This window comes from Athene noctua, unplaced genomic scaffold (assembly GCF_965140245.1).
Source record: "Athene noctua unplaced genomic scaffold, bAthNoc1.hap1.1 HAP1_HAP1_scaffold_121, whole genome shotgun sequence".
NCBI lineage: Eukaryota > Metazoa > Chordata > Aves > Strigiformes > Strigidae > Athene > Athene noctua.
The window spans coordinates 107,748-121,761 of record NW_027437599.1 but is presented as its reverse complement, the minus strand read 5'-3'; the positions used below and the strand labels follow the sequence as shown (position 1 = coordinate 121,761).

At 62.9% G+C, this 14,014-nt stretch overlaps 1 protein-coding gene and 1 pseudogene across 1 annotated transcript; one reads left to right on the top strand and one right to left on the bottom strand.

Moving 5' to 3' along the window:
• The first annotated feature begins 52 nt into the window (after nucleotides 1-52).
• On the top strand, nucleotides 53-5,565 carry LOC141955060 (dynein axonemal assembly factor 19-like; annotated as a pseudogene).
• A 1,933-nt stretch (nucleotides 5,566-7,498) lies between these two features.
• On the bottom strand, nucleotides 7,499-13,426 carry LOC141955059 (glial fibrillary acidic protein-like). Its single transcript, XM_074895124.1, has 10 exons — nucleotides 12,960-13,426; nucleotides 12,320-12,380; nucleotides 12,005-12,100; nucleotides 11,769-11,930; nucleotides 10,770-10,895; nucleotides 10,337-10,557; nucleotides 10,092-10,135; nucleotides 9,376-9,461; nucleotides 8,971-9,055; nucleotides 7,499-8,008 (listed from the first exon to the last, which is right to left on the bottom strand). Exons 1-9 carry the CDS (start codon nucleotides 13,424-13,426, stop codon nucleotides 9,014-9,016), a joined length of 1,305 nt encoding a protein of 434 aa, XP_074751225.1. The 3' UTR covers nucleotides 7,499-8,008; nucleotides 8,971-9,013.
• Nucleotides 13,427-14,014: the final 588 nt, after the last annotated feature.

Sequence of the window (14,014 nt, the reverse complement as noted above, 5' to 3'; positions counted from 1 at the left end):
GTCAGGCGCGGCCGGGGCAGCCGCGCTGGGGCCTCGCGGGCCGTGCCCGGTCGCTATGGCGACGGGAGGAGCGGCCGCGCGCGGCGGCGGGAGCTCGGCGGGGGGCGGCGGGGCTGTCGCGACAGAGAGAGCGGCCCCGGGGGCCGGCGGCGTGTCGGGGCCCGGCGGGGCTGTCGCGATCGGCGTGAGGTTCCCGGCTGCCATCCACGTGCGCGGCCCGGCAGGGCTCTCACGATAGCAGTGGAGTCCCCAAGGCCAGCCCTGGCGGGCCTGTCACGATACGAGTGGGGGTGTCGCGACGGGAGCGGGTCCCCGGGGCCAGTCCTGGCAGGACTGTTGTGACAGGAGGGGGGTCTCTGAGGCCAGCCCCGGCAGGGCTGTCACGACAGGAGCGGGGTCCCCTGAGGGTCCCCAGAGCCGCCCGCCCGCTCTCCTGCCTGGCGGCGGGGCCGGGATGGAGGCGGACGGAGCCCTCGACCCCGCGGCGCTGGAGCGGGAGCTGCGGGCGGCGGTGGCGGCCGACGAGAGGCGGGAGAGGGAGAACGAGGCCAAGCTGCGGGCCGTGCGCCAGCGCGTCCCCTCCTACGAGGAGTTCAGGTCCGACGGGGGATGCCCGGGGCGGGGCGGCGGCTTCAGGTGCTTCCCCACCCCAAAGGGCTTCGTCCACAGCGAAGCCTTGCTTGGTGCTGGGGGCTCCAGCCTCACAGCGGGGGGTTGGAGCTCTTTATTTTGGAGCTCCGGTTCTGGGACCCTGGTGGGTTTTGAGCTCAGACTTTGCTCTGAGAGGGGGTTGAGCTGATTATCTGTGCTTTCTGCTCGGGGTCACCACGAGCTTGGCTTGGCGGGGCAGCAAACCCAGCTTTAGGATTCCCAAAAAGGCCACAGCCCCGTGACACAGGGTCCGGGTGGGACAGAAACTCAGCCTTGTTTAGGATTTTCCCCCCTAAAATCATCAGGCTGACGTGTGTGGGGTGAGATCTCAGCTGTTCTGCCCCGAACAGCCAGCTCCAGGGGAGGTCCTCACGGGGGCCAAGCTGTGGAGCAGCAGTGGGACCCGCGCTGTCCCCTTCCCGCCACTCTGTCGTCCTCTCTCCCCGTTCCCGGGCACAACACCCACCCCCCAAGCCCCGCCGGCCTGCCCGGCGCTCCCTCTCCTCCCCGCACGCCCTGTGCCATGGTGGAGGCGCAGCAGAGGGTGACGCCTGTCCCCGCACACCCCGCCCGGCATGTTCGTGCTCCCAAACCCGTCAGTGCTTTGTCCAAGTGGTTTGGGAGCTGGTGTGTGGCCCAGGGATGGCAGGGATGCCTCGCAGAAGCAGCGCAGGGCACTCCCAACACCCACCCAAGTCCCGGATCCACCTCTAGATCCGTCTGGGGAAGTCCCTGTCCCTCAACATCCACAGACAGGTTTGTGGGTGGATCCTACAAAGGACTTTGACCGCCCCTTGGTAAACACATACGGGATCAGATTCCATCCACGGCTTCATCTCTGTCTGCACTCAGTCATATCGTCTGATCCCTGAAAGGCAGAAAAACACCTTAAAATGCTTTTTTCTCCCCCAACTTTCTTGCCAGTCCCTATAAAGGGATCTTTGAGGGATTTTAAGCTGTTTTATCGGTGTATTGGTAACAGCAGAAGTAATCTGAGGGAGGGAACGGAGCAGCTTCTCTCTGTGGGGCAGTGTCTTCGCTCGTGTAGCCCACACTAGCACAGGAGCAGAGAGCTGGACCCCTTCAGAGATCTCCTGCCCGTTACTGGGATGACCAACTGCAGGAATTCATCCCATGGGATGAGAGGAACCACCAGAGCCACCGACTCTGGGCTGCTGTAGTTCGTTGCAGATGTCAGTGTAATAAGATGCCAAATTCAAGTGAATCCACAGAACGTACCTGCCCGGCACGCTGCAAGCTGCCAAACGGTCCCTGGCTGCTGTAAGAATTTAGGGTCTTTCCTCTGGAAGTCCCAAAGCCACAGAAAATTCAGTGTACCGTAAGAAAAAGGCAGGAGGACCCAAGATCCTGCCAGTTCTCGAGGCTCTGGCTCTAGAGGAACTGTTGGTGGAAATGCCCAGCTCCTGGGAAGCGAGCCAGTCCCCATGCTGGGGAGGAACCATGGTGCTTGCAGCCTACAGGGAAATTCCTGCCCCGTTGGTCCTGACGACTGGATTAACACTGAGTTTGTGAGGAGGATGTGCCTGTCAAGTGCCCCCTGCTTGAAAAATCTTCTGTTTTCCTCTGACCCATCTCTGATGCTTCATGATCTCATTTGAATCCCCATCTTGTTTGATAGAATCGCAGAATCACAGGATGGTTTGGGTTGGAAGGGACCTTAAAGCCCATCCAGTGCCACCCCCTGCCCCGGGCAGGGACACCTTCCACTAGCCCAGGTTGCCCAAAGCCCCGTCCAACCTGGCCTTGAACCCTGCCAGGGAGGGGGCAGCCACAGCTGCTCTGGGCAGCCTGTGCCAGGGCCTCACCCCCCTCATAGGGAAGAATTCCTGCCTTACGTCCAGTCTAAACCTGCCCTCTGTCAGTTAAAAGCCGTTGCCCCTTGTCCTGTCACTGCAGGCCCTGGTAAAAAGTCTTTCTCCAACTTTCCTACAAGCCTCTTTCTATACATTGAGAGGCCTCAGTAAGGTCTCCCCGAGCCTCCTCCTCTCCAGGCTGAGCACCCCCAGCTCTCAGCCTCTCCCCGCAGCAGCGCTGTCCCAGCCCTCAGACCGTTCCCGTGGCCTCTGGCCCCGCTCCCACAGGTCCATGTCTGTCCTGTGCTGGGGACCCCAGAGCTGGACGCAGGGCTCCAGGGGGGTCTCACAAGAGCGGAGCAGAGGGGCAGCATCCCCTCGCCTGACCTGCTGGCCACACTGCTGCTCTGGGTGAAGCCCAGGACACGGTTGGCTTTCTGGGCTGCAGGCACACATTGCCAGGTCATGGTCAATCTTTCAGCCACCAGTACCCCCAAGTCCTTCTCTGCAGCGCTGCTCCCGGTCCCTCCATCCCTGAGTCTGTTCTGGTAGTGGGGATTGCCCCAGCCCAGGCCCAGGACGTTGCGCTTGGCCCTGTTGAAGTTGATGAGGTTCACATAGGTCCACTCCTTCAGCCTGTCCAGGTCCCTCTGGATGATACATACGGCCTAAACTCAGAAATTGCCTCAGAGAAGCAGCTCAAAGCCCCACATTATTTGATGTTGCCAAGTATCCCATCCCCTTGTTGCCTGCAGGAACATCGTGCTGGCATCACACCTGAAGCCTCTAGAGAAAAAGGACAAGATGGGTAAGAGGAGGAATGTGCTGTGGAATCCCTGTGCAGTCCGTGCCAAGGCCCCGCAAGCCAGCGACGTGGAAATACCCCAGGTGAGGGACACACTTCCTGTGACTTTGTCCACGTATCAAAATTGCTCCGGAGTAATTTGGGGATTATTTTAAAAGGCGAGAGTTCTTCCTAAATATCTCTACATGTGAGCAAGCCCTCAAAGGCCCCAAGCACGTGGGTGTTTAGATAACCACAGGGGTCACTCCTGGCCCCTACTTTCTGACAAGAGCTTGCATCAGCTGCTCCAAGAAGAATCTGCTTCAGCCCTGGGGAATCTAAGACCAGCTGCACAGTGTCAGACCAGAGCTCCCAGTACCCCACCTCTGCTGGTGGCCAGTACCACATTCTTGGGGAAGAGTGCCCTCCCTCGACCGCACTCTTCCAGCTGGCTGCAGTTAGAGACAGAGAGCCCGGGCCGTGCATCTGGGTCATCACATTTAATCGCCACAGACCGCAGAGCTGTGAGCGTGGCCAGTTCTCTCTCACCCCATGGTTTAGTTCTGCATCATATGGAAAAGTGCTGATTTGTTTTAAACCTGCTGCCTGATGAGTTCCCTGGATGTTCCTTAGTTCTTCAGCTGTGGGAAACAGTTACTAAACATTTTCTACCCAGGTCATTCGTGGTTTGAGTGGCATCGGTCCTGCCCCCTCCCGTGGACTCTGCCCACGCTGCTGAGTCCTGGCCACTGGACGTGGAACTGGGGATGTTTCCCAGGGATGTTTCTCGTGGGTTTTTTTGACACCGAATTTCACTGGCCTGTTTATTATGAGATCTTTCTGCAGCTCTTCCAGGCAGCTTTGTGTTTTCGTGGACTGAGCAGTGATCTGCCCAGAGCAAATTCTGTTCCGAATCCCATTAGTACTTGGGCTCTGATCTGCGGAGCTGCTCCGGTTTGTGTTTAGGCCCAGCCTGATGTTGCTGTGCCTTGTCCTCGCTCTCTGTGGAAAAGCCCAAACATTTTAACCCTCCTTCAAGTCTGTGCGTCAGTTAAGGCAGCGGTGATGAGTTCAGCAGTTCAATTCCATCGTGTATAAAACAGGATTTCCCTTTATCTGGAGGTGCCACGCGGAGCTTTGTGCCCCCTTTCAGTGCCAGCTCTGCCACAGATCCCCGCCAATGCAGCCTGTTACGAGACGGTGTGTCAGGGCCATCTGCATCTTGTCTGGGGTTTACATCTCCTGTCTTTTTTCTCCTCACTCCTTTGATTTGCCACACAGTGCTCGAGGTGGAGCAGAGGTTTTCACTGAACTACGCCGATCTCCAGGAGACCCCTTCCCGAGCAGTGATGGTGGGTCCAGGCTGGGCAGCATGTCTGGTTCTGGTCAGGGTTGGGGTTACTCCACTACTGCTCTGTGTTCATCTGCACCAGGTTTCATGTCTCATCCATTCTTCCCTTATTTTCCCCCAAAGTTCTCTGGTTTCTAGGGGGCTTGAGGAACCTGGAATTTCTTGTCTTCATGTTTTGCCACCTCACAAGCTTTCTGCAGTCCTTTGTGACATCCACAGGTTGTTTGGGGCTGGGGGAGGATACGAATTTTCAAGTGGGAACAAACCAAAATGAACTGGATTCCTATTTTTTCTTTCAGTAACTGGATCAACTGCCCAGAACCTCTGCCGAATTTTACAGAGATTGGCGCAGATGCTTAAAAAGCGGAAGAGAAAAATACCAGTTTTTGCTTGAACTCGGAGGGGAGGCCTTGGGCAGAATTTTTCAGGCTGATTTGGGCTTTGGCCTCCTGGGTGAATTCCTTACGGTGCTGGCAGAGAACATCTGTCACGAAGACAGAGATGCCGTCCTTCAGATCTTACAGAGCCTTTCGGGCACCAAGCGCTTCGGGTTAAACGTGGATCTTCTGAGCGAGTCCGAGAAGGAGAGCAGCAGGGATTTGTTGAGGAAGCTGCGGAACATGAGTGGGGGTTACGGCACCGCTGGCCATCCCAGCAGCCCAGCTGGCTGTGGAGCAGAGAGGGAAGCCCCCCTCATGGACAGCAGCTTGCAAAGGGAAGTCGAGGAGGACAGGAGAGTGATGGAGCTGAGGAAATGTTACCGGGTCAACTGAAGGAGCAGAAGCACCAGGGTGGTGCAGAGACAGAGTGGAAAAGAGGCTCGACGCTTGGCTTTGGCATCATTGTGTGAAACGGAGCAATGGGCTATTTCTGGAGCATTGCTGTACATTTCCCTGCTCCTGGGAGCCACCCAGAGCAATAGTTCTGCACAAATAAAGGTCAGTTACCGAGAGGACTGTGCTGTGGTCTCTGGGGCAGGGTGTCCTCACAGAACTCTGTGACAATCTCTTAGATGAGGAGAACAACCAAGGGAAAGAAAAAACTGGCTGGTATTTTGGAGGAGAAACCAGACCCCAAATTATCCCTTCCCTTTGTCATCACTGACCATTGTCACTGAGGGGATTTAAGAAATGTAACCAGTGACACTTCGTGTTTATCCGTGCAGCCGCTGGAGGTAGAATGGGCTGATGGAGGTGGAGGTGCTGTGCAGGGTGGTGAATCTGGGACTGATCGAACCAGGTATTTTATTATTATTTTACCTCAAACAGCAGGGCACGGGCTCAACCTCAGAGATCCTGTCACCTCATGGTCCAGTGATCTCAAACTCTATCTGGTTTGCCAAAATTCCACACAAATTGAAATGCAGAAGGAACTGACAGGCATCAGTCCAACAAAGAAACTCTGCAGAGCTGCCTAATAGTGTGTCTAAATGGAGTTGCACTTCTGTTTTGGCTGGAGCCCAGAGAGGCCCTCGGATGGCACAGCTCAGCACCTGCCCCCCGAGCTCCCTTGCAGTTCTACTCTGGGAGGGTTCTCAAGCTTCTCCCAAGGGTGCTGAGCAGCCCCGTGTGTGTTACGTTGCTCAGACTTGTTACGGAGGCTCCCAAACAAGCAACCGGCCACCAATATAAAAAATAAAAATTTTATTATTAGTAACAGCCAACCGTCTCTCTGTAAATTACCGATTCGAATGTCTGCGGGAGGAGAACAGAACAACGTTCTGGGGTTTAATAGCAGCCCAAAACACTTTACAAAGCCTCACTCCCTGGGGTTTAACGGCAACCCCAAACGCTCTGTCACTCACCTGACAAGTGAGGGCTCTCACCCTCGAGGACCTGCTCAGGGCAGCGTCCCGACCCAAGGGCCCTCGAGGAGTTTCCTTGGGCAGCGTCCTGGCCCAAGGGGAGAGTCCTCGACCGCAAGGTGCTGCTTCAGGGGACGAGCTCCAGATGGCTCCCCCAGGGATCTCCATTGACACCCAGACAGAATCTGACCTGTAGTCAGTAGCGGCTCCCATTGGCCAAAGGTCTCACCTACCGTGAGACCTTGAAAACAAAGCCAGCCAGAAGCTGCCACACTTCAGCAGCCACGAAGCTCCACTTGCACTGGCGGATGCGCCTGCCACAAGATTGCCTTGAAATCATCTCAGCAACAACGGTCGGGTCCATTTTGTTCCAAACCCGTCTAGTGGAGCAAAAGGGCACCCCCTCGCCCTGGCAGACTATTCCCATCCCTCTCCCACCTTCTCTGTGGAAACCACTGGGCACCTGATTGCAGGCTTCAGATTCACCTCTGGGCCTGGTACTGGAATGTTGGGCTTTGTGGCTTCTGTCTTGGGGACACCTGTGTCCCTGCAGCCTGTTGTGGGTGCGATTCCTCTTGCCTTTGGGTAACACTTGCAAAGCCGAGGACTTGCAGAAAGCCAAGAGTTGAAGGCTTAAATGAAACAAGAAGGTGCTGGAGTTACCCGGGGTCAGGATGGAGGATGCTGATGCAGGAGCAGCCCTGACACAACGGTTCCAGCTCTGGTGGGAACAGGCCCGGCGCTTTCAGCAGTGCCCAGGCCCAGCGCTTGCACTCACGTCCTATGTCAAGGATGGGAGCAGCCCGCAGCATCCCCATCACTTGGGGAAAGGCAAAATAACTGTGGTTTAGTGAGAAGACTCAGGAGAAATGCAGTAAAGAAGACCCCCGGCACTGCCTGCGGAGAGGCAGGTTGCAGGCGCGACCTTGGAAGCACCACACTCGCGTTTTAGCTTTATTTCTCACCTCAAGCTGCCGCAGGTGTTAGTGCATTAATTCAGTAGCAACGTGGGCTGCAAAGCACCAGCCTGAGGCTGCTCGAGGGGGACCGAGTCCCCCGGGCCGCTGCCATCCCACCCTGGATGCCAAACCCGGGCAGCACCCGGCTCTCCTGTAACATCTCCTGCCCCTGGGAACGGCCCTTCTGGAGTCAGGAGCTGCAAAGCACGGGGGGACAGAGGGGACAAGGGGGGTGGCAGCCCAGTGGCACCCCCTGTGCTCGTCCCAAGGGGCTTGCGGGGTACAAGGAGTGCTGCTGGGCTGTTGCTCCTACGTGAGGTGGCATCAGGGCAGGTTCCGCTCATGGTCTGTAGCTAAATCGAAGGAGGGGACGGGGGCTGCGGGTGAGCACCGGGCTGGGCCACGGCCCTGGGTGGGCCGGTGGCACGTGCTGGTGCGGGGGGAGCACCGGAGGACAGAGGGGGGCAGGGGGACAGGGCCACGTGGAGCCCAGGGACAAGGGATTTCTTCCAGCCCCATCTCGAATGCCCGTGCTGGGGGGAGCTTGGGCTCCTCGCATGGCAGCGACTGTCACCAGGGCAGCCCCGGTCCCCCTGGCGGGACAAGCAGGTCGGGGATGGCTCCGTCCGTCCTCCCCCATCGCTCCTGGGTGGCGGGAGGCACCTCTCACTGTGAGAGCACCCGTGGGTGCCCTGACACCCTCCTCCGTCTCCTCTGCACTCCCCTCCTCTCCATTTTCACCTGCGTGGGACCCCCCCAGGCGAGGGCCCAGGCACCCGACCGTGGGTCACCCCTCGCCACAAGCCCCTCGGGACTCTTTGTCCCCACACGGTGATGGGGACACCTTGGTGGCGGACACTCGGGGGGGCCAGGACAGGCCCATGGCTCTGTGCCAGGAGAAGTCCTCGAGGCCACCCAGCCTCCTGTGCCCACCACTGCTCCGGCCCCACAAACCACCCTGGACACCCCAGTGTCCCCAGGAACCCCTCGTTATCCCCATCTCATCACTCTTGGATGCCGTCCTGACAGCACCTGCCTCCCCATCCTCCTTCCTCCTGCCCCTGCCTCTGGGCTAAGCCCACGTGATGCTTGGTGACGGGGAAATGTCCCTCAGCTGCCGGTTCCTTGCACCCTGCAGGCCCCCCACCCCAAGGGTGCTCAGGGCCTGGGTACACTGGGGAGATCTGGGGTGGCCTCCCAGACCGGGGAGAGGGCAGCAAGGTGGGGTGCAGGGAGAGGTGCTCTTGGCACCGTTGTCTTGTCCGACTGGCACACAGAGATGGCAACAGGAGGGCCTCTCTCCTGGGCACTGGAGACCCAGGATGAGCGCGGGCACGGCCCCGAAACCGCCGGCTCCTCCGTGCTGTGGGGCCGTGGCAGCGTCCTGGCGAGGGAGCTCGGCTCTGCCCGGCGCCGCTCGCCTGCCCCGGGTATTGCCCATCCCCTCCCCGCGCTGTGCCCGCCTGAACGGGCGCTCTGCTGGCAGCCAGCCCCCAACAGGGTGTCAGCGGGGTGGGTGCGGGGAGGTGACCCCCCGAGGCACCGCCGGCTCCTCCCGTGACCGGTGCCCGGCCGTGGGCTCCCTTGCAGCATCGGACAGGACCTACGGGGCTACAGCTACAAGCGTGTGGCTGCTGCGGCTCCTCCGCCCTACGGCTCCTCCTTGTGCTCCTGCTTGGACTCCTTGATCACCTGGAGGCAGAGGGAGAGCGACCATCACCCCGGGCTTGGGCTCTCCTCCCGGGCTGAGCCTGTCTGGGCTCTGAACGACCTTGGGGACAGGGACGGGGGATGGTTTTCTCTACGAGCTGCCAGGCTCAGCCCCACCGTGGCCCAGAGCCGGTTCGTGCCGTGCTCTCAGGGCACTGGGGTCACTGGTTCCCTGCCTGGGCTGCTCCTGGGCTGAAGGGTGGTGGCCCCACGTGCATGATGAGTGACCCCCTTGGGGACACCCCGTGGGGAGGGGGGGTGGAGGGGAGGCAGCGTGGGTGTCACGGATGAGGACTTCGCACCTCTCCATCCTTGGTCTCCACAGTTTTGACCACAATGCTCCTCTTCACGCGGGCTTCAGACACGGATTTAGGGTCCAGGCTGGTCTCTAGGGGAAAGGGGCAGGACACGGGGGTGACCCAGTGCCCAGGAATGGCTCCTCCAGCCCCACTCAAGGTGGGGGGGCCCAAAGGGAACAGGTTGGCCTGGAGAACCCTGAGCCAGGGGACGCTGGCCCCAGGGATGTGACCAGCCTCAGGGACACTGTGGGCCTCGGGGATGCGATTGGCCTTGGGGACGTGACTGGTGACATTCTTGGCCTTGGCATGTGGCTGGCACCGGGGATGTGGCCGGCTTTGGGGAGTGATTAGCCTTGGGGACACGGCACCGTGGACATGATTGGCCTTGGGAATGTGGTTGGCCGTGGGGACACGGGTGGCTTTAGGGTGTGATTGGCCTTGGGGACAGGGCTGTCCTTGGGGACATGGTGGTCATTCAGCCTTAGGGACATCACTGGCCTGGGGACATGCTCGGCTCTGGGATGTGGCCATGGCTCACTCCTCCCCCCATCTTGGGAGAACCCAGGAGTCCTCATTCCTTGAGGTTTGGAGGAAAAGCTCCCGGTCCCTCCGGATGGGGCAGGGATGGTTGAGACAGCGTCTCCTCCCGCTGACCCCTAGAAGCCACCCCTGCTTGTGCCACCATCCCACCCCCACCCCACGCGTGGCCACGGCCTCACCTCGGATCTGCAGGTTGGAGAAGCTCTGCACGGGGATGGTGATCCTGCAGGAGCGATGCGGGGTGTTGGGAAGAGCATCGGGGTCCTGCTGCCGCCCTGCACACCAGCTCGGCCCCGCCTGGGGCTGGGGCAGGAGGGCTGGGGACAGTCCGACACCCCCGAGGGGACCACGAGGCTTTGGGGATGGTTTGGGACACGGCCGGGGAAGGGGCAGGGGCAGGACGAAGCCCCCGCTCTGCCATCACCTGCTCTCCTCGCCCTCCAGCAGTTTGCGGTACGTGGCGATCTCGATGTCGAGGGCCAGCTTGACGCTGAGCAGCTCCTGGTAGTCCTGCAGGTGCCGGGCCATCTCCTCCTTGAGGCTGCGGGTGTCCTCCTCCAGCCGTGCCACCGTGTCCTGGTAGCCGGCCGTCTCCAGGGCGTAGCGCTCCTCCAGCTCCCGCAGCTGCCTCTCCAGGGACTCGTTCTGGGGGACCCCGAGGGGACAGGACACCCTCCACCGCCGCCTTCTCCCGGGAGCTGGTGGCTCTCCGCGGTGCCCATCCACCTCCCACCCCTGGGGACCAGCCGTTCCCCCAGCAGCGGGTGGGGGTCCCCAGCGCCGTGCCAGGGAGCCCGGTGGCGGTGGCAGCCCCCCGATGCCGTGTCCCCCGCCCGCTCCCCGCAGCTGTCACCTACCGCACCCCGCAGAGCCTCCAGGTCGCAGGTGAGGGCCTGGAGCTGGCGCCGGTACTCGTTGGCCTCCTGCTTGGCGGCGCGCAGGGCCTCTGCGTGCCGGGCGGCCGCGGCCGTCAGGTCTGTGAACTGGGGGGGGACACGTGCCGTGGGATGTGTCCCGGTGGCACATGGCGTGGGGACACAGCCCTGCTCTGCTCCACTGCAGGGACGTGGCCCCACCAGCACGTGGCACACAGACACATCCCCGACCCGGCAGGGTGGTGGGACGGTGCTCACGGGATGTGTCCCCAGAGCCCCGTGTCACTGGGGACGTGTCCCTGCTGCTGGGGCAGGAGGAGACAGTGCACACGGGACACGCCCTTGGTGTGGGCCTGGGGACATGTCCCTGTTCCTGCAGCCGTTGGGGACAGGCGGGACATCCCCAAAGGCGCGTGTCCCAGGGACATCCCAGCTCCCGGGAGGCCGTGGCCCCAGCAGCGCCTGTGGTGGGGACACATCCCTGCTGCCATGGGAGGAAGGGACAGCTCACACGGGACGTGCCCCCGGTGGCACGCGGTGTTGGGTGGAAGGGACGGCGCACGTGGGGCACGTGGCTGATGGCACGTGTCGTGGAGACGTGTCCCTGCTCCCTTGAGGCGACGGGACAGCGGACATGGGACACGTCCCTGACGGCAGGTGCTGCTGGGGACACGTCCCCGCCGTGCAGGTGGGAGGGATGGTGCCTGTGGAAGCCACCGGGAACGTGTCCCTGCTCCTGCGGGACAGTGCCTGTGGGCCCCGTCACTGGGAACACGCCTCAGGGACCGTGCCCGTGTCACTCCGCAGGGGGACACGTCCCCGCTCCCCGCGGGGACCAGGCCCGGACACGGGACACGGGCGGGGGCAGCGGGGATCCCAAACCCCACGCGCCACCCCCAGGCGGCGCCGCCCAGCCCCGAGGAGGTGACGCTCGGGAGGGGACAGCCAGGCCCCCCCGCCGGGCGACCGGCTCCGCCGCACCTTGGACTTGTACCACTCCTCGGCCTCCCGGACGTTGCTGGCGGCCGCGGCCTCGTAGCGGCTGCGAATGTCGCGCAGGGCGGCCGTCAGGTCCGGCTTGCTCGCGTCCACCTCGACATGCACCCGCTGCCGGGCCAGCTGCTCCTGCAGCTCCCGCAGCTCCTGGGGGGACAGCGGGGCTCAGCCCGGCCCCGGCGAGCCCCGGGACTCCCCCCCAGCCCCCCGCGCGGGGTTACCTCCTCGTGGGCCTTGCGGAGGAAGGCGATCTCGTCCTGCAGCGTCCCCACCCGCCGCTCCAGGGCCAGGCGAGCCAAGGCAGCGGCGTCCACGTCCTGCCGCCGCGGGGGGAGAGGAGGGACCGTCCCCAGGGCCTGCTCCCTCCCGAGCTGCCCGGCCCTGCCCCGTGCTGCCCCGTTCTGCCCACCCCAAGGCACCCCAGCCCCCCACTGCCCGCTCCTGCCCACCCCTGCCTGTCCCCGCGGGAGGCTGAGCTGGGGGCTGAGCCCCTGGGCTGCAGGACGGGGGACGCAGGGTCCAGCCCCTGCCCTCACCTGCCTGTAGGCAGCCAGGTCGCTCTCGGCCTCCAGCCGCAGGGTCGCCTCGTCCTGCAGCCTGCGCCGGAGCAGAGGCACCGTTACTCACTCAGCACCGTTCCCCTCAGCATCGCTCCTCGTTAGGCGCAGTACTCGTTGGGCGCTGCTACTCGGTATTGCTGCTACTCATTAGGCGCTGCTCCTCGTCACCCTGAGCCCCAGGGATGGACCCCCCGGGCCGACACGGCCCTGCGCTCCCAGCACCCACACCCTGTGTCGGAGCACGTGCCCATCCCACACCCCCCGCCACCGTCCTGCGCTGTTCCCGGGGTCACCCTGGTCCCTGTTGCCACCCGCGGCCCCGTCACCACCCTGGTGCCCACCACTGCCCGGTCCCCAGGGCTACCCTGGTCCTGGTGGCCACCCTGGTCTCTGTCTCAGTGGCCAACCTGGGGATACCTGCTGTCACCCTGGTCCTTGCCACCGCCCTGGTCCCCAGATGACTGTGATCACCATCCTGGGGGCCACCTTGGTCCCTGAGGCCATCGTGCTGCTGGTGGCCCCCTTGCTCCCCATCCCCACCCCGCTCCCCATCCCCACCCTGGTCATGGTCGCCACCTTGGGCCCCAGGGCTACCCCAAGCGGGGCAGAGCCTTACTTCTGCTGGAGGCTGCCGAGGTCCTCGGCGAGGTTCTCCTTCTCGATCTCCAGACGGGCCTTGGCGGTGGCCAACTGCTCCACGTGGCGCCGCAGGTCACGCAGCTCCCCCTGGTAGACGTCGGGCAGACGCGAGGGCTCCTGCTCCCGCGCCTGGTGCAGCTCCACCACCAGCACCTTGTTCTGCTGCTCCAGCAGCCGGACCTTCTCGATGTAGCTGGCAAAGCGGTCGTTGAGCTCCATCATCTCCACCTTCTCGTTGGTGCGCGTCTCCCTGAACTCCGAGTTGAGCGCTGCGGCCAGCGAGAAGTCCATCCTGCCCAGCCCCAGGCGGGCACCCGTGCGGGGACCAGGCTGGGCGCTGCGGGGAGCCCGGAGCCGGGCGGGGGGGCTGGCGGGAAGCCCCCGGTAGCCCGGGGCGGCGGGGCCGATGCGGCGGCCGTAGGAGGAGAGCCGCTGGCTCTCCATGCCGGAGGGGGGGGCGTGATGGGCCCGGCCCGGGGGTTTTGTGCAGCCCGGGGGCCCCCCCGTCACTGGCCACCGGGCAGGGAGCCCAAGTCCCGGCACAGCAGCAGGGGGGGGCTGTGCCCTGGCAGCCAGCCCGGGCACCGCAGCACGGCCCCCTGCCCCCCCGGCGGGCACTGGGGGGGCTGGGGCACACGCCAGGCTGGGAGGCAGAGCCGTGGCCGTGGGCACCCGTGGGGCAGCCGGCGGGTGGGTGCTGGGTGCGAGGCGGGGTGCGAGGCCGTGGGCACCGCGGGAGCTGGGGGCAGCGCTGCAGGGCTCCGTGGGCGCGGGATACATTCCCCTGGGGCGGCGTGGGTGCTGGGGGCACGGCCGTGGGGGCCCAGGGGTGCTGGGTGCGGGGGCCCAGGGCGCTGTGGGTGCTGGGTGCACACACACGTCCACACGCACACACGTCTCCATCCCCCCATGCCCATGTGCACACACACACACACACAGACACACACACGCACGCACACACACACACACACGCACACACACTCACTGTCTCTCTCACGACTCACACCCCGCGCGCTCCCCGTGTCGCCCCCC

Bases quoted from the DNA above. Each gene is read 5' to 3' on its own strand.
- LOC141955059 (XM_074895124.1), bottom strand. From the start codon at position 13,426: ATGGAGAGCCAGCGGCTCTCCTCCTACGGCCGCCGCATCGGCCCCGCC. The intron at 10,558-10,769 runs GTAGGTGACAGC...GGGGTCCCCCAG, and splicing joins TGGAGGCTCTGCGGGGTGCG to AACGAGTCCCTGGAGAGGCA. The intron at 9,462-10,091 runs GTGAGGCCGTGG...CCTTTCCCCTAG, and splicing joins CTCCAACCTGCAGATCCGAG to AGACCAGCCTGGACCCTAAA.